This window comes from Bidens hawaiensis, unplaced genomic scaffold, assembly GCF_021521415.1.
Source record: "Bidens hawaiensis isolate Kalapana, Puna unplaced genomic scaffold, B.hawaiensis_p1.1 tig00029147_1, whole genome shotgun sequence".
Taxonomy (NCBI): Eukaryota; Viridiplantae; Streptophyta; class Magnoliopsida; order Asterales; family Asteraceae; genus Bidens; species Bidens hawaiensis.
In genome coordinates this window covers 85,718-112,107 of record NW_027494809.1, presented here as the reverse complement: position 1 = coordinate 112,107, position 26,390 = coordinate 85,718, and the positions used below count along the sequence as shown (strand labels likewise).

Here is a 26,390-nt window from a genome sequence, read left to right as displayed (position 1 = left end):
AATTTAGGGTATTCTTGTATAAGATGAAGCTTAATTGATGGTTGTTTAATTAAAGCTTGTCGTTTATGATGCAATATGTTAATATAACATGACTTAATATGAAGTTAAACATGTTAGGATTGTGATGGGCTAACATACTAATGGCATAGTTAAAATAATTGTCTATGAGGAGTTATATATGCTTAACTTTTTTATGACATGTATAACCTATTTAAGTAATCAAGCTAATTAGGTTAACAAGTAGACACGATTCATTTATCGTAACGACGTAGTTTTATGGAATTTCCTTTTAAGGATGTCATGAATTATTTTAGAAAAAATTAAATCGTACAACTATCTCTAACCCAAAGAGCTAAAATCACCTACAATCACACCTGCTTAGCTTAGCTTAGCTGGTACATAAGATTTTCACCGATCTTTCAATAAACACCTATTTCCCTCCATCTATCTTTACAAATCCTTATATTCCCATAATATCATAACTTTAATTTACATTTATGTTTTTATGATCAAATTATTTATTAAACAAATCAAATTATTTATAAAAATATTTATATAATTAAGATATTATATAAATAAATACTTTGTTAGTAAAATCATTTGTATAATTTAAAGTATTGTATAAAAGACTTACAAATTAGCATGTTTAAAATAAAACATTACATATTTTTGTTATTTAACCAAACTACTACATTTAAAATTTAAAAATAATTTATTTGTACTCTCAAGTCGCCTAACCATATGAGTTACAAGTTACTAAAGCGCTACAAATCAAATTAGAAACAATATAAGTACATGAGCCCAATAAAAAATGTATGGATAGTCGGATACCGCCCTTGTGCACGTGCATTTTCTTGTCCGTGAGCCCCCTACATCTTTGCCCTTGTGGCGGGCTAAGTCACCGGGCTATGCCTCTACTGTGCACATCAATAGCATGGGATGAATATGGTCTAAGTTTAATTTGGTAACTTTTATATCATCTTATTAGTTGTTTTTTTATTATTTGTTATCCATATTAATTGAGTAATGTCAATAATCACGTTAAATATGTTTTTGTCATTTGCGTTATTGACCTATTAATACTCTTTGTGTAATATGGGTCACGTCGTGTCATTATTGTTATGGAGCTGGTTATATATAATCATGTTAAAACATGCCGTGTCGTGTACCTGCTTATTAAGTATACTCTTATTATTATTGTTAAGGTAAATAACACGTTGAATAAGATATGTTGTGTTCAGGTTCTTAATGTTATTGAATTTAAGTAACAAACAAAGGTGGCGTCTAAAATGCTAAAAATTTAAAGCCTAAGGCTTTCTTTTCAAACTATTTTATTAATTAATTGATAGGTAATGCAAGTTAAGTAATCATGAAATATAACCAAAGTGTAGACGATACCTCAAGTAACTAGAAGCCAAAAACATTTGGTCAAAAAAGAAATGATGTAATTGAAAATATATGTGCTTTAACTTACAACAAGCTATGCATCCAGTACAAATACAACATGCAAGAAACCTTGTTTTTGAAAGAAAAAACAAGTCTTAAATTAAAAAATAATAATAAAATAAAATAAAATAATAAATAATCAGTTTTCCTTCAACAATTGCTGCTAAAAAGGGGTTTCTCTATATTAGTTTTGGTCAACATATTCTCATCATTTTTCCAGAAAATTACTCGGTTTTAGTTGACTTTTGGTCAAAGTTTAATGATATTACAATTTTCCATTTGTCTCTAAATCAACGCACCATTTAATTTCTTTTTACCGGATTATGAAAGCATAAAAGTTTATATTTTCAAACTGACTTCATGAGATTAGACCCAGTAAATATTCTAAAGCAACATACAAAATTACTTTATTGGAACGAGTAAACGAGTCAAGCACTCGAGACACTCTAAAATATAATTATAAGTTTCTTTAAACTTGTGCGTTGCGGGGGAGACGTGACAGGAACTCGATTGTTATCGATTTAGTTTGGTTTGTTACGATACTAGCATACCCTAAATTAATATTTCGTGACAAAGATGAAAGTGAAAAGGCGTTGGAGTCATTGGATAAGTCTTTTTTTGTAACCAATATGTAAAAGTCTAAAAATTTTGTGACAATGTTGAAAACTAAAAATCTCGTGACAAAAATTGAAAAGGCTAAGGTAAAGTGTAAATGTTTTGTGACAAAAGTTGAAAGGGTAAAAGTCTTATAACAATAGTTAAAAGAATAAAATCATCAATGTTAGCTTTTAATATATACAAAGTTGTGTTGCCAAAATTAATATATATAAAGTTGTGTTAAAGTTTTGTGACCAACATGTAAAAATGTAAAATGTTGGTAAAAATTAAAGAAACAAAACTTGGATAGTTGTAATTAATATATATTAATTTATTTAATTTGTTATACAAAGATATGAGTGTATTATTAATATTATTTTAGAAATTTAATATTTGTATCTTTATGTTTATTTAGGGTTATAAGAAACTAAACTCTAACCACCTACATGAAATCCATGTGTGTAAGGTTGTAAAGAAGTTTATAAACTCTGTTGGTGAATCAATCATTATGGAAAATATTAATGTAAGTATATTTAATAACGCGGTTTTGACAATCTCGTCATAGTAATATGTTTATAGTGATAACATTACCGCGTAATAAGAATATAAACATATACTTTTCGCACCTAATCATTTAAACATTGACGTTTTACATGTAACATGTTATGGAGAACTAAAGACTTTGAATTATATAGAAGGATGAAATGTGAAATCAGAAAGTTGTGTTAGAAGAAATTTTGACTTTTGATACATGTGTTAGGAGTCATTTGAGTTAGATCACTATCAATTAGACGTCCAAGGTTTCTTTTCTTTTATTAGTTGCATAAGACCTAACATAGTAAAAAAAGTATTAGTCATATATTTATTAAGAAAATAAATCATATATGGATATATATCTGGAATTTTTAGCTTTTCCTCATTTACTTGATATTGGTTTTTATGACCATAATATATACTTGACATTTACATAATAGGTGGTATAAAAGTATGAGAAAATATTTCATAATAAATCAAATAGATTTTTTAAACCCGCATGTTTGTTGGATTTTACATATGTTGAAAATTGTAAGTTTCATATATTCATTTTAAAACTCAAAGCTTTTTAAAAGAAAAGTTACTCAAAACTCATGATTCCTATGAATCAAGTCATTGTATGGGAATATAGCGACAACAAAACTAATAAGGTATTGTCCGTAGTTGGAGTGGAAAGAAAACGAACACTCAAACCAAAGAAAAAAAAACAATGAATATATTATATGTAGGAATTAGTTTTTATCCCCCGTATAACCGTATTACGGGGTTGCTTTACATTATTCGTCTAATATTCTTATATATATTTGGATTTTAATTTTGTTTATTGTAAGGAAGTTAATAATATACTTAAGATTTGATGATGAAAGAGTTTCATAAATAAATGAGATGCTATAACCGGTTTAAAAGCTATTTTGGTTTGGTGAGACATATGACTCGCTTATTTTTTGTATAAAATTGTTTCTTAATTATAAATAATATTTTTTTTAAAAAATTGGATACTAAATTTTAGTATACCCTGATTTTATAGGATTTTCATATCAAATATTTGGTGAAATTAATTTTTAATATAATGAGAAGTTATAACTCGTTTAATGGATATTTGAGTTTGGTGAGACTCATACCCATGAATTTGGGTCAAATGCATGAGAAACATTCATTTGCAAATAAAACAATCTGATGGCTTGAGTGAATTTAAGGAAGTTTCATTTATATATATATTTAAGATTTAATATTATAACAAAAACAAACACCCTTGAAAAAAAACACTAGCGCCATAGGGGCAAAAGGAGAGAAATAAGCAAAAGAAGAATCAACAAAATATATATGTGTACTAGCGCATAGGGGCAAAAGAAGAAGAAGAATAAAAGGAAAATCAATATACTATTGGACGTAATTTCCAACTTAATAGGCCCGTTACATGTAGGTGATCGGGTTGAACCTATTGGGCCGTGGGATTCATTAATGATGTAATGGGCTTATGGGGTTGCAATCAGGGTTTATTATATTTGATATGTGTTGACTAGCACGTTAGGTTAGTCTATATAAACCGAGTTATGGTTAGACATTATAGATGGTGATGTGAGGTTTCATCGAGTTAGAGTTCATCTAGAAACACATATGAGATGTAACCGAGTTAGGGTTCATCTAGATGCAACCGAGTTAGAGTTCATCAAGAGTCAAACCGAGTTAGGGTTTAAGGGTTGTAATCATTTATTTTTACTTATATTTTCTGATTAATATAAACGAGCAATACTGTAGCAATGTACAGTAATTGTTTACTTTTGCAACTTAAGTCCTTGTGTTTGAGATTGTGTCAACTTATCCCCTCAAAGTTTCATGGTTTTAGTATGTGCCTTAACATGTGTTTTTCTTTCCAAATAGTTTTCTTTTATTACTTATACATTGAAGTTATTGATTCTTTTGTAACGTTTAACATACACTATTTTAAAAAAAAAATAGTATTTCGTTACGACATGCTCATGTTTTTATCTATATTATGCCATTAAAACGAACTTGTATTCGCAATAAGTTATATACGTTCAGATGAAGACGGAGTTGAAATCGCAATAAAATATATATTTTTTCGTATTATAAACCATATAATGAGCCGGGACAATAACAATCAAGTTCTTTTGATACTAAGATAAACTTTTATTTTGTTGTGTCGAAGTGATATTCGTTACGATGTGCTTGCATATTTGCGTTTTAATATTCGGGTCCATCGACGAGTTTCCCGCGCAAAGCGCGTCGGGAACATTTATATAAAACGATTCATATAAATCATTGAAATACATGAAAGTGATAACTAACTTAGTCTTGTTATCACTTTTCAAATAATGAGATCAACAAGCTTAAATGAATTGTTTTGTTAAATTCAAAGTCTAACATGATGTGGAATTTGAGAGTTTTAATTAATAATTAATGAAAGTTAATGGTTATTTATGGGCCTCTCATATTGGACATTTGGACCTAACTAATGTGTTAAGGTCAAATCCAAGTACACACAATTTGGGTACACAAATTTTTATTTTATATTATTTTTTTGTTTTTTAAAAAGGCAGAGGCCTTGACAAACTTTTATCAATGAAAACAAAAACTATACAAAATCAGGCACCTTTAAGTTTTAACCGGCCGGGACATGTCCCCAAACTAGAAAAAGGCCCAAAAGAAATCAATCAAGCACTAAGGAGGTACAAGCCCAAGTCCGATACAAGCATCTAAAATCGGGCTTGGCTCCAAGACATTTCTTAAAAAACAACACATCTAGATACAAGTAGAGGTGTGCAAAAAAAAACAGTTTTAGGCAAACCAAACTGAATCTACTTGGGTTTAAAACCGGTTTTACCCAAACCGTCAGTTTCATGACCGGTTCCCCTTAAGATCTACCAAACCGATTTAAGGAAAACCGGTTAAACCGGACCGAACCGACGTGTCCAGGCCTGCCTATCTTGCTTCTAAACCGGTATATAAACCAAACCGGTTTAAGTTAAACCAGTTTTGACCAGCCGTTAACCAAACCAGTTCGGTTTGGGTTTAAAACCGGTTTTGTACACCTCTAGATACAAGTGAGTAACCAATGCTACACATCAAATCCATCTTGGTCCTAATATTATAAACAATGTAGCCCACATGTCGAGTCCATATAGAAGCTTTAGTCCAATAGTGAGCCCAAGTACTCAGCCCATTCCTATTTACAGCCCATTAAGGTAACTCAAGTGATCCATACCAAAAAAGGGGGGGGGGGGGGGTAGAGGTGCAAAAAACACTGGTTCCGAACCCAACCCGGCAGTTTCTACCCGGAATCGGACCCGACCCTACCCTACTCGCGGGTACGGACCGAGCTTCGGGTTTTTCCCTAGAACTGTACCCGGAACCGACCCGGACCCAGTGGAACCGATTCCACCAATACCCGGTCAAAACCCGACCCGACACAACCTTTAACCAGAAAAAAACCCGGTCATATACCCAACTATACCCGGACTCGGTTTTGACTTTTGTTGGTTCCGGTTACTAAAAATACTTGGTTTGTGCACCCTCCCGGGGGGGGGGGGGTTCTCTTGTATCAAAAAATTATAAAGGAGAGAAACAGTTGCATAGCAGTACAGCTTGTTGCCCGTTTGACTTCCATTTCGATGTAAACACTACCCCATAATAAATGATAAATTATTAGAAGAAAAAAAAGAGTTGCATAGCCAAAATAATATTAAGATGCACAACACTCTTGAAACCAAACCACCATTAACATACACAATTACACATCCTTCCACCCCATAAAATTACATAGTAAAGAAAAAACAAAAACAAATAATACCAAATGTGGCTAACATAAACAAACACATCATAAATTTATGATGTTATTCATTCAGGAAGAGGATCAACTTTGAACCTATAAATCAGCTTCTTATTCTTTGAAGTCGGGTTGTCAATCGTGATAAATAATTTACCGAGTTCATTAATCTTGTAACTATGACTTATAACCGGCTCATCGGTTGGTGCCATTTTCTTTGGTTTTTGTATGTTGATGGTGTAGTTGCTTTCGTTATTTGGCGCGTATTCAGCACCGTAGCTTACTTCCCATCCGACGACTCTTAGCTCCCACATTAAAGTGCATTTCTACAATAAAGATCACATTTTATCAGCTAAAATTCAGCATTTATATAATACTCAAACATCATAAGTTTATAACGTCTTAAATCGTGTTATATTGACAGAAATACATATTTTGTCCTTTAAACATATATGATTTACGAATCAGGTCCTTTAAAATAGTGGTGTCCTTTACATGCTATGTTTATTTGATTTTCGTCTTTTAAGTTAATTGTCATCCAATTCCAACGTTAAGTTGATGCACATGAGTAACATGTGAGGGCTTTTTGGTGTTATAACATGTCAATTATCCCCCCCCTTCTCTCTCTCTCTCTCTCTCTCTCTCTCTCTTAAACCACGATAAAACACCAGATCAATCACACCCAAATATCTTTAACATGTCTGCATGTTACTCACGTGCATCAACTTAACGGAGGAATTGGATGACAGTTAGCTTAAAGGAAGAAAATCAAATAAACATAGCATGTAAAGGACACCGCCTGAAAGTAAACATTTTAAAGGAACTGATTCGTAAATCAGATATGTTTAAAGGATAAAATTTGTATTTTATATTAATAATTCTATTACTAGTGAAACAATTCAAAGTTTTTGACACAACATATTTGTGATACAATTTAATAATTTTAAATAATAATAAAAAAAAGTGTCTAGGGACCAAACCAGAGCGGAATCTTTTGACATCTTATCCAACCTGTCCATTTCGCCACCTCAGCTAATACAATTTGAGATCCAAGAATTAAAGAGTTTTATTCATAGTTTTATTCTTAAAACACAGGGCTAAAAAAAGGGTTGGAGGAGGGAACCCTTACCCTGGTACCCATTTGGATACCCATCACCCCACCCCGCAAGAGGTATGACGCCGGTAAAACACCTCCATTCAGTCCACGACAGACCTGGGCCGACCCTCAGGATCGAACCCGCGCCACTACGGCTTCCCTGTCTTAGTAGAACTTCATTGGTGACGGGTACCTCAAGGCCGCCCGGAGTGGGATTCGAACTTGAGACCTCCCATAGGAAAGCCCAAGCCTTATCCAACCCAGCTAGACACCAATTCGTAAAAAACACAGGGCTAGGGGTGTGCATAGGTCGGTTTTAAGCTAAAACCGAACCAAAAACTGAAAATTCGGTTTTTGAATTTTTTAAAAAAGTTCTGTTTCGGATTTTTCGATTTTACCATTTTTGGTTTGATATATTTGGGCCCCAAAAAGAATTTTGGCCCAAAACAATGAATCTGGGAGACTGAGACTGTAACTTTTTGTTAATTAATAATAAATTAATTATTATACATGTGGGCTAAAATATCAGGGTGACACTATTTATTAAGTCCTTATAGATTACCTAAAATTCAAAATAAAAAAATGAATATCCATAAATTTGGCTCGTTTTTATCGGTTTTAATTTCATGCAAAACCGAAACCGAACTAAAAGTTCGGTTTTTTTACCAAAATTTAAAACCAAATGGGTTCGGTTATTCCGTTTATGTTTTTTTAGTTACAGATCGTTTTTTCGATTTTATGCGCACCCCTACACGGGGTTATAAAATAACCAATAAGTTTACCAAAACTAAAAATGTAAACTTTACGCGTATGTGATTGTAAATATACCTCATGCACGATAATCTCCACCGTTTGTTTGGTCATCGGTTTAACAGTAGCAACTGCAGCCGGATCATCAATCGTAAATTCTGGATTGCAGTCACAATAGTCCACACTCAGCCCACCATACTGAATCGGCACGTGTTCTGGACTCACATATCTACGCGAAAATTCAAAAAATAAGCAAATCTTGATTTACAAACTTACAACAAAATATAAAAATGTAACATACTTGAAAAGTACTTCTGCGGTTCTTGCAGGGCCCGCAAACACAAACTTGCTCTTAGTTCTTTGAGTCATGAACGGGCTCATCATCGAATAAAACGCCAAATACCACCATGGAACATTAATGAAAACCTTCAAAGATTAACAAAAATTAAAAAACTTTAATATTTTTTTTATAAATTTTTGTCTGCATCAAGTTAACAGTTGACACTAAATACTGTACAGTTGAAAAGCTGTGCAGATGGGATTCTATTAACTAAAAGACTTGTGGACCTTAATAAGTCCACTACATGAAAGCAAAAAATGTGTCGTTTTCGGTTCATAAGTGGAGTTGATTCCACATTCTAAAATCATGTCGAATACGAAAGGCATAAATAGAGCTCATAATTGTTTGTTTTCTTTTATGAATCGATTGAAAGCCGGACTTATTGTCGAATTAAGAATCATGATACTAAAAGAATCGATTTAAAAACGATAATAAATCTGTCACAACATTGATCAAAGTTCTAACACTGTTTAATACACGATGAAAGGTTCGAATTGTCTAAATTCTAGATGAGCATGAAATTCTTTATGTTTCATGATTTTTTATTTTTTTTTTATTTTTTTTATACTTTAACTTAAAACATCAATACCAAATACAAGCCCAAATTCTGGTCAGGTTACAGTTTATCAATCTTAAGAAATATTAATCAAAACTCTAACATCTAATTGTTCAACAAGCGATTGAAGAACCTTTATTATTATTTTGGAACATAAACAAGCATAGCATAGATCAAATTTTAATTAACCAGATACAGTCTTCACCTTTAAAAACAACAATCAACGAATCATTAAAAACAATAATCAAAATTCTAACTTCTAATCATTCAACACGCGATCCAAGAACCTCGAACTAAATGAGAGTAACACCATCTTTATACATCTCAAGATTTTAACTTTTATCATTATTTTGGATCTTTACATGCATAGCATAGATCAGATCAAATTAACATTAACCAGTTACAATTTTTACCTTCAAAAACAAAAATCAATCTTTAAAAACATTAATCAAAGTTCTAACTTCGAATCGTTCAACACGATATCAAAGAACCGCAACTAAATGAACATAACAATCTTCACATATCAAGATTTCAACCATTTTATCATTATTTTGTATTTTAAACAAGCATAGCATATATTAAACATTCAAATGATCTTTACCTTAAAAAACAACAATCAATCTTTGAAAACATTAATCAAAGTTCTAACTTCTAATTGTCCAACACGCGATCCAAAAACTGCAACTAAACGAGCATAACAATCTTTACACTTCAAGATCTTAACTTTATTATAACATTGGATCTTAAATAAACATAGCATCTCAAATAATCAACAATCAACTGCAATCTTTATCTTTAAAAACAATACGCGATCGTAGAACCTACAACTAAAACAAGCATAACAATCTTTACACGTCAAGATTTTAATTTTATATATATATATATATATTAACATACAAATATTTTTTTTAATTAAAATTTTAATAATATTAACACAAACCAAGCTACATCTGGAATCAACTAATCAACAATCAACAATCAACTACAATCTTTATCTTTAAAAACAGTATGTGATCGAAGAACCTGCAACTAAACGAGCATAATAATCTTTACACTTCAAGTCTTAACTTTATCATAACATTGGATTTTAAACAAGCATAGCATCTCAAATAAATAACCAACAATCAACTACAATCATTATCTTTAAAAACAATATGCAATCGAAGAGCCTGCAACCGTAACATTTCAATATTTTAACGTTTATCATTGTTTTGGATTATAAAAAGCATGGCATATAACAACATAAAAACAACAATTAACATCACAAAACAAATAAACTCACCTGCTTTTCCACAAACTCAGGGTAATTATCCTGCAACAACTGCAACGCCTGCTTAGTCGCCAACCGAAGCTCTTTCTTCCCGGGCCCAGGCGAATTCTTTAAATCACTAACTTGAAAAATAGTATTAATCCCACCAGGCCTAAAATCCAACTTCCTAATACTCTTCTCAAGAAACTGAATCCTCCACTTCAAAAACCGAGTTCGCTTCTCCTCATCCGCAAATGTTTCATAATAAAGCTCCTTACTTTGAAACTCACCATACACATTATAACAAACAGGATGCCCATCTTTATCATTTCCATGCATAAACACAACTTTTTCAAGATCATCACCAAGATTCTCATTAACCAACTCATCAATGCTAAATGCTTTTCTCCACCTTAATGTGTTCTTAAGCATAATAAAGGAATCATTCACTTTAAAGTCTCTAGCTTTTAGAAACTTAAGCAAGATGACACCAGTTCTTTCATCTTTTAATAATGGTATACCCCATATTGTAATATCTTCCATATTTGGCTTGTTTTCTGACATGGGTTCATTTGAATTTGGTGTAAAGTTTAAGTCTTTATTGGTTATTGCTTCTTGAACAAGGTGTTTGAGTTCATTTAGTGAGTCTTGTTCAAGATGTTGTGAATCTTGGATGTTGTTAATGGGGTTGTCTTGTTGGGTTGGTTCAGTTGTGGTGGATGATGATGGTGGTGAAAAGGTGGTTGCTTTATTGGTGGTTAATATGAGTGGTAGTGGATATGAGTCTTGTATGGTGGTGGTGGTGGTGGTGGGTGGTGGTAAAGACATGGTTTTGGAAAGCAGAAGGAATAAAAGAGTGGTGGATTGAGAAAGATGTGAACTAAAGTAATAACAGAGAATGTATGGAAGTACTTTGGATGGTTGGTAAAGAAAGAATGCCATTTTAAGTTTTTTTTTTTTTTTTAAATCGTTAACAAATTGAGAATTGTCTAGGTGCTCCGTGTAAGGTAATGTTTTCGGTTCACCGTTTCGATGGGTGAACTGGTCTGAAAAATGACGGTTTAAGGTTGAAAATTTTTTAAATAAAAATCAATAATTTTTTTCAGATAGTAAACTGGTCGGTTGGAACCGGCCGGTATTTTGAGGAACAAGCGAACTACATAGGGTCGGACCAGACGGATGACTGAATCCTGATTGAACCGGTCTGGTCTCAAAAACATAGGTACATGATCACCCATTGGCAAAAGACCACCGCTAACTCGCCGACCCAGACGTATAGACTACAGAGCCCTTAAGCGCTTCCAAGTTATCTCATGTTCTGGAAAAAAAACTCACTCGCCGAAGGCTCGGTGTTAAAAACCAGGCGGTCTCAGGACCAAACTAGAAATCACAAAAATCATCGTCTTTATTCATTTAGCCACCTATGCCTCGTCAAAGAGTTGTTTATAGAGTTAAACATGAGTCTAGTCTCCGAGAATTCAAAATACATTGTCCGGGCCAAAATAAAAAGGCTCGTACGCCTTAGCAGAAATTAATTATTTGTCAATGTACATGGATAAAACTTTTATCGACTGATTTATTATAAGCCAATATTATTCTGGTCATGTAATTATCTCATAAAACATTGCAAATAACCTTATTTGTAACACCAAATATATATATATGTCATATGTATAAAAAAGTTTGTGCCCCGACTGATGATAGGGCTCCCACGTCCTCCAAGCCTCCCCTGATATCTAGCACTGTATTATTGAGTTTTTTTCCATGAGATAAGAAAGGAAATGATAAGATTTTAGTTTGAATCTTCATTCTTGAGTTTTTTTTATAAAAGAAATGATAGGAAAACTTGGGAGTTTTAAGTCCCAAAGTTTTCTTGCCAATTTGGCATGATTTGGAAAGAAATGAAAGGATAAATATTTAAAATTAGCACTTTACCCTGCTATCTACATCTAATATTTTTTTTAAAAAAGGCTATATTTGTAAAACTACACATTTTTTTTCTTTTCATTTCCTTTCATTTAAACTAAAGAATGTAATTAACAATTTCTTTTCTTCCATTTTCTTTCATTTTTCATTAAAATTTGAGAATGCATTATATGCATGTACTTTCTTTTCTTCTCTCATCCTATCCAATCTTACACTTTCCTTTCTTTTAATTAAAAACTTGAGAACGCAGCGTAGGCTTTCACTATATTATATCATATCATACTGGAAAAGGGCTGTTTAAAGTTCTATTGAAAGTTAAATAAAAATGATTACTTTACATTATTAATGTTAATAATTATATTTTATGGTAAAGTACTAAAGTTTAGTTTTGACTTTAATGAAGATAAAGGGTGGACAAGTGCACATTCATGATAATTATGATGAGCATGGAATGCTTTTTAGAATTACATATGAATAAAGATGACATAGAAATAGTTTTTTAGTCTTTTTAATTATTAATATTGTTTCTTTTATTGAAAAAGATGGATTTATGATTATATACATAAAGATGATAATTATAATGATTTTTTTATTTGTATGCCTATGTATATGTATATGGTAAATGGTAATGTTAGTACTTATATGCATAATCATATTCACATAGCTAGAAAACATATCTATAAGTTAACTAAGGTTGTAAGGAGTTGAGCAAAACTCAAGTCCAAACTTGATGAATATTGGGTTAATCTTCTACTCGTTTTCTAACAAGGTAACATCATCTCTATCATGTTTGAGTAAGTTTCAAACACTCGGTCCAAACGCATAGATACGCATAAGAAACTTACTATGTGGTAGAGTCAGGCCATATGGGCATAGCAAGGCCGGAAATCAACCAAATGGTACCCGGCTAGGTTGGTTCAAGTTTTCAACATGATTACTGAGTATTGAGTGAGCTTTTGATGATTTTTTGTTATCTAAAAAAATATATAAAATTGTAACTATGGCAACATGCTATAAAACAAATAGTGTTGGGTTTAGTTGTGTAGTTGTCTAGTTGATACTTGATAGAGTCATAGAATGGATTGAGCCGAATGACTTGTTTATGGGTCAAAACTCTAACTCCACAAGCTTGGGCTTTTGTTTTGTAATACGCCAATACGGTGGACTTTATGAGTCTATAACCAAGCCCATTTAAACCAAATGTAACATGTAGGGGTATGGTACTAAAACCCGGTTCTACGACCCTAAATCTATTATGTTTGGCTTATTTTATTACATGGACTAATACAATGTTATTGGGCTGAGGGGGTTTTGTGGAGGTAACCCTAACTGGGCTAGGCCCATTAGGGTATCATGATGGTGGCCATGAGGCTCTCTATATAAGGAGGTCTTCACCTCCTTATTAGAGGGTCATGCTCAATAAGAGCCACCACCACTTTTTTGTGTCTGTAAACAAGAGATTCCTCAGGATTTCTTAGCAGTCACCTCCACACCCCCAAAAAGCCATCGCAGGTCTCAAGCAGCCGAAGAAGAAGATCAAGACGTGGTTCGTTCATCTCGAAAATCCGTGGAAACATCGTCATGGATCAGGTCAGATTCATTTCGTGCTTCGACATTGGCACCATCCGTGGGACGGCAACGAACTACCCTTCGATCTTCATCTCGGCTGTCAGATCTCTCCCAGGAAAAACCCAGATCTGGAAGTTTACAGAAAAAGGCTTCAAGGCTTGTTCTATTAAAGCTCAAAAAGATCCATAGATCTAAAAGAGACTTCCAGATCTGTGTAAAAAGAAACAGCCCGATTCGAATGATCAGGTCTCCGGATCTGTGATGGTTTTAAATCTGCTCCGAGCTTCAGATCTACCTAGATCTGATTTACAGATCTAGATCTAGATTACAGACCTGGATTTTAGGTCTAAAGTTGCAGGTCTGACTCTAAAATTGCAGATCCAGAAATTACCAGACTTCCGCCGCCATATACGCGCGCCCGCGGATTCTCACTCCGCAGCCGTGCATGTGCCGCCGCGGAAACCACCATCTGGGTTTTGCGCAAGAGACCTCCGCCATGCACGCGCATTCACGAGTCACCACTCCATCGCCGTGCATGCGCGCATCAGGCCTCGCGCCAAACTTCAAGGTTGGGAATCCTCATAATATCCCATATGGCTACGCGCCAAACTTAAAGGTTGGGAATCCTCATAATATCCCATATGGCTACGCGCCAAACTTCAAGGTTGGGAATCCTCATAATATCCCACATGGCTACGCGCCAAACTTCAAGGATGGGAATCCTCATAATATCCCGTATGGCTACACGCCAAACTTCAAGGTTGGGAATCCTCATAATATCCCATATGGCTACGCGCCAAACTTCAAGGTTGGGAATCCTCATAATATCCCATATGGCTTCGCGCCAAACTTCAAGGTTGGGAATCCTCATAATATCCCACATGGCTACGCGCCAAACTTAAGGGTTGGAAATCCTCATACCACATGCTCATGCATCACATATGCTCACGCATATTACACATGCTTACGCATCACATGCTCACACATATCACAGTCTACGCGCACGTGCATACAACATCTGCGCGTGGCGCGGGACATAAAGCCTACACGCACGCGCATGCAACATCTGCGCGTGGCGCATAACACAAAACCAAAGTCTACGCGCACGCGCATGCAACATCTGCGCGTGGCGCGGGACATAAAGTAGCGCGTAAGCCGCCTCACGCGCAAGCTCCACTATTATTACAGCTTATAAGACGCCTCGCGCGCAAGCTGTTATTATTCTTATAGCTCGTAAGACGCTTCACGCGCAAACTTTTTATTATTCATACAGCTCATAAGACGCCTCGCGCGCAAGCTGTTACTATTCTTATAGCTCGTAAGACGCCTCACGCGCAAGCTTTTTATTATTCATGCAGCTCATAAGACGCCTCGCGCGCAAGCTGTTACTATTCTTACAGCTCATAAGACGCCTCGCGCGCAAGCTGTTATTATTCTTATAGCTCGTAAGACGCTTCACGCGCAAGCTTTTTATTATTCATACAGCTCATAAGACGCCTCGCGCGCAAGCTGTTACTATTCTTACAGCTCATAAGACGCCTCGCGCGCAAGCTGTTATTATTCTTATAGCTCGTAAGACGCTTCACGCGCAAGCTTTTTATTATTCATACAGCTCATAAGACGCCTCGCGCGCAAGCTGTTACTATTCTTATAGCTCGTAAGACGCCTCACGCGCAAGCTTTTTATTATTCATACAGCTCATAAGACGCCTCGCGCGCAAGCTGTTACTATTCTTGTAGCTCGTAAGACGCCTCACGCGCAAGCTTTTTATTATTCATACAGCTCATAAGACGCCTCGCGCGCAAGCTGTTACTATTCTTATAGCTCGTAAGACGCCTCACGCGCAAGCTTTTTATTATTCATACAGCTCATAAGACGCCTCGCGTGCAAGCTGTTACTATTCTTATAGCTCGTAAGACGCCTCACGCGCAAGCTTTTATCATTCATACAGCTCGTAAGACGCCTCGCGCGCAAGCTGTTATCATTCTTATAGCTCGTAAGACGCCTCACGCGCAAGCTTTTATCATTCATACAGCTCGTAAGACGCCTCGCGCGCAAGCTGTTATCATTCTTATAGCTCGTAAGCCGCCTCACGCGCAAGCTTCATTATTATTACAGCTCATAAGACGCCTCGCGCGCAAGCTGTTATTATTATTATAGCTCGTAAGTCGCCTCACGCGCAAGCTTTATTATTATTATAGCTCGTAAGTCGCCTCACGCGCAAGCTTCATTATTATTATAGCTCGTAAGTCGCCTCACGCGCAAGCTTCATTATTATTATAGCTCGTAAGTCGCCTCACGCGCAAGCTTAATTATTCTTACAGCTCGTAAGACGCCTCGCGCGCAAGCTCTATATCATTCATACAGCTCGTAAGACGCCTCGCGCGCAAGCTGTTATCATTCTTATAGCTCGTAAGACGCCTCACGCGCAAGCTTTTATCATTCATACAGCTCGTAAGACGCCTCGCGCGCAAGCTGTTATCATTCTTATAGCTCGTAAGCCGCCTCACGCGCAAGCTTCATTATTATTACAGCTCATAAGACGCCTCGCGAGCAAGCTGTTATTATTATTATAGCTCGTAAGTCGCCTCACGCGCAAGCTTCATTATTATTATAGCTCGTAAGTCGCCTCACGCGCAAGCTTCATTATTATTATAGCTCGTAAGTCGCCTCACGCGCAAGCTTAATTATTCTTACAGCTCGTAAGACGCCTCGCGCGCAAGCTCTATATTATTCCTATAGCTCGTAAGTCGCCTCGCGCGCAAGCTTTATTTTTCTCATAGCCTGTAAGTCGCCTCGCGCGCAGGCTTTTATTATTCATATAGCTCGTAAGACGCCTCGCGCGCAGGTTTTTATTATTCTTATAGCTCGTAAGTCGCCTCGCGCGCAAGCTTTATTATTCTCATAGCTTGTAAGTCGCCTCGCGCGCAGGCTTTTATTACAACATGTCACCATCATGAAGAAAACCTCCCAAAACTCAATAAACAATAAAGACAAGGCCAAAGAAAAGGGAAAAAACCGCCTCACACCTTATAAAGTCCAGCGCTCCACCTAGACGCTTGCGCGCCCAGGAGCAACGCTGGGCTTGGGGGGCTTGTAGGGGTATGGTACTAAAACCCGGTTCTACGACCCTAAATCTATTATGTTTGGCTTATTTTATTACATAGACTAATGCAATGTTATTGGGCTGAGGGGGTTTTGTGGAGGTAACCCTAACTGGGCTAGGCCCATTAGGGTATCATGATGGTGGCCATGAGGCTCTCTATATAAGGAGGTCTTCACCTCCTTATTAGAGGGTCATGCTCAATAAGAGCCACCACCACTTTTTTGTGTCTGTAAACAAGAGATTCCTCAGGATTTCTTAGCAGTCACATTCACACCCCCAAAAAGCCATCGCAGGTCTCAAGCAGCCGAAGAAGAAGATCAAGACGTGGTTCGTTCATCTCGAAAATCCGTGGAAACATCGTCATGGATCAGGTCAGATTCATTTCGTGCTTCGACATAACACTTCCCTATATAGGTGCACATAATACCCGGTTCTGGACCGGACCCGGAACCAGTTTCTACCCGTACCCAACCCACGGGTACGGTCTGATATTGGGTTTCTCCCTTGATATGTATCCGACGCGGACCCGCTGGAACCGGTTCCACCTTTACCCGGTAAAAACCCGACCCCACCCGAAACCCGAAAAAACTCGAAAAACCTGGTCAAATACCGAGTTCCTACCCGGTTTTGTAAATCAATGCACACCTAACGTTGTTATAAAGATATAACACAAAAGGGGAATTGATTAAAATTTTCCATAAGAAAAACTTTCGTTGATTAAATTAAGTAAAGTAAGCTCATTTTTGGACCCCATTCGGTCAAGTCCATTATAGCCCGGTTGAAACCCTTCTCCTTCTTAATAAAGAGGGAAAAGACTAACATTAGTGGAGGATCTTCCACGATGACCGCTTTGAGCGTTGAAGAAACGTGGATCGACTCACTGGTAGACGATCTACTTTCCTTGGGTGTGATTATGCTATTCCACCGATGGATTCCTGGGATCTGGATTCTTCCACCTACAAAATGAACAGCACCGTAAACTTACCCCTCAGAAAGGGACAGAGGGGTCCTCTTTGGGGTAACCCTCCGGTGTGAGAATAAGAATTTGTAGGAGAAGATAATAATATGAGAGTAAGGAAATTGGAGTGTATTGCTTAATATAGCTGAATACTGTGTGATTGGATGTGTCTCTCCTTGTGGAGTTGATGTGGTATTTATAGTGCTAGGGTTTCCACTGATTGGGCTCAGCCTTGTTGGCCTCCTCCAATTGCTTTGCGCCACGTGTCCTTGGGACACCTGGTGTTTTTTCATTGGTTATAATCACGTGGTAGCACATGGGTTTTGCTGAGTTGTCCACCTTTCATTGGCAGCTGTCAACATCAGCATATTCTTATTCCTTAAAAAGATACCTTCTGGAAGGTTGTCTGACGTGCACAATCAAGGTTGCCCTAATCCTGATTTGGATAAGGACGAGGTTGATTATGTGCATGTGTGCTACGCGCCTATCCTGAGGATGCGCGAGGTCTTCTCTTTATTCTCACGCGCAGATGTTTCATGCGCAGATGTGATATGCACAAGCATGTGATATGCGCCACGCGCGGATGCGCCACGCGCAGATGTGATATGCGTGAGCATATGTGATACGTGAGCATATGTGATGCATGAGCATATGTGATGCCTGAGCATGTGTGATGCCTGAGCATGTGATGCATGAGCATGTGTGATATGCGTGAGCATATGTTATATGCGCCATGCGCATAGGTTTTGGCTTTGTGCCTTCATAATATCTTGATTTCAAGCCTCTTGTCTATATCTTGTGGTTTGACCCGCCTCGCTCAGTGTTGAGGCGGGTACATACCTCTTCAAGCCCCCCCAGTCTAATGTGTGTCTTGTCTCGCGCGAGCGAGGTAAGATAGATATTAGACTTAATAGGTTGCTCTTTTAATAGGGTTTTGTCTTTTCTTCTTATTACTCATCGGTGCGCGAAATTCTATCCTTTTGGTTGAAAACGAATCGTCCCTGTACGTGGTTGGCTGTTGCTGACATGCGTCAGTGATGGAGACGTGTCAGACCTTTCGTGTGCTCGAGGTGCTACAGTTGCCTTTCATGTCCCCTCACATAGTGTCAGGAACACGTGTCGCGCTCGCGTTGGTCCGTACCTGCGAGTGGTGGCGCGTGAACTATGGCAGCACCTGTATCGTTTCTTTTCGTGTCCCCTCACACAGTGTCAGGGACACGTGTCGCGCTCGCGTTGGCTTACACCTGCGAGTGGGGGCGCGTGAAGTCCGATCAGTACCAAATTTTCTCTCTCCTGGGCTTATAAAGCAAGCCCTTAGCGTTTTAATCCTTCATCTTCCTTGTTGTTTATTCAGAGCTCTTTTCTTTCTTTCATTCTATCCCGATTACCTGTCTTCTGCTTCCAGATCTCTGTTCTTTAGAAGCATCCCTTGTTCGATTTTATAGTTGCATGTCTGATAGCTCAGACAACACAATCTCCCCCATCCATTGCCGTGTGAAATCGTTAGTGATGTCTACGTTGAAGAAGACCGGCAAGGGGAAGAGGGCTGCTGAGGCCTCATCGGAGGAGGTAGGGAGGACCAAGGCAGTGAAGAAGTGGGATGAGATCCCCTGCAAACTGAGGCAGGCCGATTTTGACAGCCTTATCGCCTCTCAGGGTTTTCTCCCTGAGTATGGCTGCGTGCTGCCGGCGGCCGGGCAAACGGCGGCGGACCCGCCCACCGACTATATATCCCTTTATTGCCATTTTTTCACCCACTGCAACCTTCGTCTCCCGATGACAAGGTTTGTGGGTGCGCTGCTTAAATTTTATGGGATTCATATATCCCAAGTCCATCCGTTTGGACTCGTGCGCATGACTCACTTTGAGTTCATGTGCAAATCTCAGCGCGAGGAGCCCACCCCTCGGCGCTTTCAGTTTTTTTACAAGCCCAAGATCCAAGATTCTTGGTTCTCATTTATTCCTCGCAGTCAGAAGGTCAAGTGCTGCACTGTTTCATTCAAGAGCCTTCATGACTGGTCTGAGAGATTTTTCTATATAAGGGCTGGTGTGATCCCCATCCGCATGACCATGCGCGCGATCTCTTCTGCGCCTGCGGATGTGGGTGTCCTCAAGAACCCAACTGGCGCCTGGGTAAACAAGTTGACTTCCGAACCATCCCCCGCCAAGAACATTTGCGAGGAGGCGCTGGTGGGGGTTGGCATGAGCAGGAGGTGGGCCGACAGCGCGACTGAGCCCGTTATCCAAGTTGACGGCTTGTGTAAGTTAATCTCATTCCATTACTTCTGCGCTAATGTACTTCGTTTTGCTGATATCATTTGACTTGTTTTGTGCAGTCAGCAAGGAGTATGTCCACGCCGCCTATGACGAGCATATGGAGGGTGGCTCCGTCGCGCTGGGCGCTGGGGAGGTTGGTTTCCCCGATCGCTTCGATGACATGTTCATCCCTGTTGATCTGGGATTTGTCTTTGACAGCGATGCGTCTGGTAAGCCTTTGTACTTATGCTTATGCCTTTATAATACCAAATTTGGCTAACATTTCCGTTGCACTTATTGTAGATGCGCTCGAGAACTACGAGCTGGAGCTCGCGGAAGAGGAGGAGGAGGAGGAGGCGCCCCAACTAAAGCGTAAGGCTAAAGGGAAAACTGGCGCAGGGGCCAGTAAGAAACAGAAGAAAGATGATGCCCCTGTTGTTCAGGATCCTCCTACCCAGGCGAAGGGACTTGAGAAAACCCAGGTGTTTACCACCAAGTTTTCCTTGTCTTCCCTGCCTCAAAAAGTGGCCAGACCTCCTGTCCACACGAGGTATGGTGCCGCTACCTCCTCCCTTCACGCGGCGGAAAAAGGGAGCGGCGTTGCGCCTGCCGTTTCCTCTTCGACAGGTATACTTTGCTTATCCTTTATGGTTCTATGAGCGCGATTCTGATAGAATTACTAATGAATCTTTGCTCACTCAAATGTTTGTAGAGCCGGCGACGTTGGTGGATCAACCCCAGGCGCAACAAGGTGCCGCGCCTGCGCAGGAGGTCGCTTCGAAGTCCCCTGTTTTACCCTCGAAAAAGGGGAGAATTGACTTCATGGCGATGTTTGACTCGCGAACGGAGTTGCGCCAAGGTATGTATTGCGCTTTTATTTTCTGACTTATTTCTTTTAGATCAAGTCATAAACCATTTTTTTTTTTGTTGATTTTTTCATAGGAGTCATAGCTGGCGTACAAGCTGCTTGCGGCACTCCTGGCGCCGGTGCCAGCGCCGTTGGTTCTGCTCCTGCTCCTGCAAGTGCTGAATCTCCCCTCATCGGGATTACAAAGGAGCAGGAGGCCGTTTTACGAGCCGACCTGGCGGCGTCGAGACCTCCCTCACCTCCTCCTGCGCACAGCCCTCCTCGCGAGACTGATTTTGGTTCTAGGTCGCAGGAGAAAAGGCCTGTTTCCGAGGAGGATGAGGAGTTTGAAGTTGAAGACTCCGACGGCGGTCGCGCCAGCCCTGCAGCGCCACGAGATTTTCCGGCGCAGTCTTCTCGTGGGGCTGGCGCTGACTTTTCTGCTTCATCCCCGCAGGTATAGGTTCGTTTTTGCTCCGCTGCGCGGACTTCCATATTAGTGTTTTGATGACTTAAATCATTACTTTGTGTTTGCAGGAAGCCGATCACATTTACCGCCCGAGATGGAACATTACTGAGGACAGCTCATTTCAGTCCATGGGTGTGTGTGCGGACTTCTGGGCTCATTCTGTGCCTCCAGCTGAAAGGAGGTTTCAGGAGGGCCGCGCTCGCGATGACTTGCTCAACGATCATCTGTTTGCTGGGTCGGCTTTCTTTGCTGCCTCCCAAGAGCTTCGCTATGATTACGTAAAGGTACGTGATGCTCTTGCGGAAGCCAAGCAAGAGGCTAAAGTGTCTGCTTGGCATCTTTTCGATGCTCGAGAGAGAGCTGAGAAGCTCCAAGCAGAGCTCAGTGAGAACAGAGCAAGTGCCAACACCGCCTTCGTGAAGCGCGGGCATGAGCTACAGGCTGCGAGGGAGAAGCTACAGGCGGCCGAGGCGGACGCTGCCAAGTACGCGCATAGAGTGCGCGACTTGGAGCTGGACGCGGAGGCGCGTGACCAAGCTCTTGTCCAGTCTATAACTGACAAATCATCACTGGAGAGTGAGGTTGCCCGCCTGAAGAAGGAGCTGGCGGCCGCGCAGGCCGAGAAAGATGAAGCCTTGGCGACGGCAGCGTCTAGCCAGGAAGCACTTGATGCTGCGCGGGCGGAAAAGGAAGAAGCCTTGTCGGCAGCAGCGTCCGACAAAGAGGAGCTGAAACAAAGTAAGGAAACTGTTGAGTTGTTAAACTCTCAGATTCCTGCCCTCGAGACGTCTGTTGCTTCCCTCGCGCAGGATCGCCAATGGCTAATCTCACAGGGTATGACTCGTTGCGCTTACGCGATGAAATACTCAGACGAGTTTCAGGCCCTTGTGATGGATTGCAACGCTGCCGCGCGCTTGGTGGGTCGAGCTGAAGGGTTTAAGGATGGCTATGAATATGGCATGCTGAAGAAGAACCCATCCGACTACCCTTATCAGAGCGACGTTGCCTGCGCGGACATGGCCGCGATGGGGGAGAAGTATTTGAATACTCCCATTCCCATCCTTGGGCAGGTATTTTAACCTTAATGATATTACCTTGACTTATTTTCCAAGTCTTTTTTGTACTCATATTTTTCCATATGATTTGCAGATATCCGCGCTTGCTGACCAGCCCGACCTCGGCGCGCTAAAGAAATTACTTGACGAGTGCGAAGGGTCTGTTGGCGGCGATGATGGCGCGGGGAATGCTGCCCCTGCTAGCGGCTCTGGCGTGGCCAAAGGATCCGCTCCTGACACTATTGTGATAGAAGACTCCATTCAGGACGAACAACTTGACTATGGTCAGTTTGGAGATGACGAGGAGCGGGCTGCGCCAGATGCTGAGGGCGGTGATGAGGACTATGAAGAGGCTGACGTCGACGTGGAGACTTGAGAAGCCCTTCATGTTTTTTATTTTTATTTGTAGTTTGTATCTCATCATCTTGTAAACTTGTAAATTTCAATGTTTTGGAATGAAATTCTGTTTTTCCCTTCTTCGCATCTTGCGCATTCCCCATTCATCTCTTTATATTGCATGTTTGCTTGTTGAATATAAGATATGCTTGCACGTTGAAATAAGAACAAGGTTGTAAGGAAGTTATTGTACTTAATCCTTGTCATATTGTAAGTGATTTTGCCATATCTTGATTATGTTGACACGTGCCTTGGCGTTTTCATTATTCCTCTTTTGCGCGACGTTATCGCGCATTTATTATATGGAATTATGAGTTTTTTAGCCTTTACGTGTCAATATGTGTTACTCAGATATCCATTACAATTTTATGCGCGACCTCGACCTGAGACCTTAACAACTATGTTTTGGCATTTGCTTTGCCTTAGTTGTGTTTAGGTATTTTTATGGTCAGGCTGCGCAGGATGTAGGATGGATGTTGTGAGTGATTTGAGCTAAGGCTCACATTATTGGGCTAAGGCCCTGAGCTAAGGCTCATATTATTGGGCTAAGGCCCTGACGTTTTAGAGTTAAGACTCGTTAACGCGTTTGAGCTTGAAGCTCGCGCATGTATGTTTTACTTCGTTTTATTTCGTTTTGATGTCAATACAATGTTGTCATATTGCTCAAAATTAATAAAGGGAAGTGTGAAACATGTATGTAAAAGGTAATAGAATCCACATTAAGAGAAGATAGCGCGTATCATTATTCATAATGGCTTAAAGAGCCTTGATTACAAACTTGACATTTTTTACATGAAACATTTTCTAAGCTGTGCCGCGTTCCATGCGCGCGCGATCTTCTTTCCATTCAAATCTTTTAAAGCGTACGCGCCTTTTCCCAATTCTTCCGAGACCTGGTAAGGTCCCTCCCAATTGGGGGACATTTTTCCCGGTGGTATCGCGCGGCTAGCTTCATTGTTTCGAAGGACAAAATCATTTTTCTTGAAGTGGCATTCTTTCACGCGCTGGTTGTAATATTTTTCCAGTTTTTTCTTGTATTTGGCTTCACTGATGATAGCCGCCTCTCTGCGCCCTTCAAGTAAGTTGAGATCCAACCTTCTTTCGCGCTCGTTATCAATCTTGCTCATCATGAGCACTCTATGGGATGGGCATCCAATTTCTGCTGGAATCATTGCCTCCGTTCCATAGGTTAGGCTGAACGGGGATTCGCCATTGCTGGTTTTGCTTAATGTCCTGTGCGCCCACAGGACATTAGGTAGCTCGTCAACCCAAGAATGGGATTCTCCCTCCAACCTTTTCTTCAGCCCATTTAGCAAGCTTTGGTTCGCGCGTTCCACTTGGCCATTCCCCTGAGGGTGATAAACTGAAGTGAAAATTTGGTTGATGCGCAATTCCTTGAGCCAGCTGGATATCTTCTTGTCAGTGAATTGCTTGCCATTATCGCTCACAATTTCCATGGGCAAGCCAAAACGGCATATGATGTGGCTCCAGATAAACTGCTTCATCGCTTCGGCTGTGATTTTTGCTAGTGGCTTGGCTTCAACCCATTTTGTGAAATAGTCTACTGCCACTACCAAAAATTTTACTCGCCCTTGCGCTTGCGGAAGGGGACCCACAATGTCGATTGCCCATTTGTGGAAAGGCCATGCGGAGGTCACTGGAATCAAGTTGTTCTTTGGCCGCATGGTGTTTGGCGCATAGCTCTGACATGCTTTGCATTTTTGGATCTCTTTCAGAGCGTCCAAGTACATGCCTGGCCAATAGTAACCTGCGCTCATTGCCTTGGCAACCACCATGCGCGGGCCAGCGTGTATTCCACAGATTCCTTCGTGTATCTCTCTGATCACATAGCTTGCTTCCTCAGCATCTAGGCATTTCATGAGCGGCCCAAGATAAGAGCGTCGATATAATGTGCCATCAAGGAGTTCATAGTTCCGCGACTTGTGTCTTATCTTCCTCGCCTGTGCGCGATCGTCCGGTACCTTTCCCTCCTTCAAGAATTCCATTATTGGAGTTATCCATGATGAAGGGGTTGTATGAGTTACAAGGACAGACTTCGCTCCCACCGACGGGTTGCTCATTACTTCTACCCTGACATCTTTGCCAAAGTGGTCGAAGCTGGTTGATGCCATCTTGCTCAGCGCGTCGGCAGATTTGTTTTCACTGCGCAGAATATGAATGATTCTGAAGCAGTCGAATTGCTCGATGAGCTTTTTCGCCTGCTCTAGATATAGAGGCATGGTGTTCTCCTTGGCATCATAAAGGCCATTGACCTGTGCTGCTACCAAGTATGAATCAACATGGGCCTCTAGCTTTTTAACTCCGAATTTGTGCGCGATGCGCAGGCCAGCCAGCAGGGCTTCATACTCAGCCTCATTGTTGGTGCTCTTGAAGTCCAACCTGATGGCGTAAGTATATTCATGATTCTCTGGATCCACCAGTTTAAGGCCTGCGCCGGACCCCTCATTGTTTGAAGCTCCGTCAGTGAACAATCTCCAAACATTTTCTTCATCATTGGCTCGCGGAGGGTCTACCTCGCGCTGAGCCTCTTCAATTTTTCCTTCTGGAATTTCTGCGATGAAATCAGCTAAGACTTGTCCCTTTATTGCTGGACGGGGCTTATAGGCGATCGTGTGTTCTCCTAATTCCAGCGCCCATTTTGTCAGCCTTCCTGATAGCGCGGGACGCCGCAAGACTTGCTGGATGTTGTAACCAGTCAGAACTTCAATGGGATGACCATTGAAATATCTATGCAGCTTGCGCGACGCGTGTGTTAGTGACAAAACTAACTTTTCCATGATGGAGTAGCGCGTCTCAGGATCTGTCAGCACCCGACTCACATAGTATATTGGCGTTTGGATTCCCTTGCGATCCACCAACAATACTGCGCCGATGGCGCGCTCTCCTGCTGATAAGTACAATGTCAAGATTTCACCGGGAAGTGGAGCTGTGAGCGCGGGCAAATTTATCAAACACTCTTTTATCTCACTGAAAGCTTGCTCGGCCTCAGGAGTCCATTTGAATTGGCTTTTCTTTAAGCAATTTCTCAATGTATTGACAAATGGGGTAGATTTGCTTGCATGGTTCGCTAGGAACCTGTTGATTGATACCAATCTACCATTCAGCTTCTGGACTTCTTTCATGGTGGATGACGAGGGCATGTCAAGGATGGCCTCCACCTTTTCTGGGTTCACCTTGAAACCATCCTTGGTAACCATTACACCTAGAAATTTTCCCTCTTGTACGCCGAAAGTGCATTTGCTCGGATTGAGCTTCATGTTAACTTCCTTTAGGCGCCCAAGGGTTTCCTCGATGTCTTTGAGCATTTGTTTTTCCTCCCTGCTTTTGATCACCAAATCATCCACATAGACTTCTAGGTTTCTTCCAATTTGCTCACTGAAAACGGCATCCATAAGTCTTTGGTAGGTGGCGCCCGCATTCTTCAAACCAAAG

General features: G+C 39.9%; 1 protein-coding gene across 1 annotated transcript; it reads right to left on the bottom strand.

Moving 5' to 3' along the window:
• Nucleotides 1-6,250: 6,250 nt before the first annotated feature.
• On the bottom strand, nucleotides 6,251-11,212 carry LOC143578333 (patellin-3-like). Its single transcript, XM_077061942.1, has 4 exons — nucleotides 10,389-11,212; nucleotides 8,512-8,636; nucleotides 8,289-8,439; nucleotides 6,251-6,690 (listed from the first exon to the last, which is right to left on the bottom strand). Exons 1-4 carry the CDS (start codon nucleotides 11,181-11,183, stop codon nucleotides 6,436-6,438), a joined length of 1,326 nt encoding a protein of 441 aa, XP_076918057.1. The 5' UTR covers nucleotides 11,184-11,212; the 3' UTR covers nucleotides 6,251-6,435.
• Nucleotides 11,213-26,390: the final 15,178 nt, after the last annotated feature.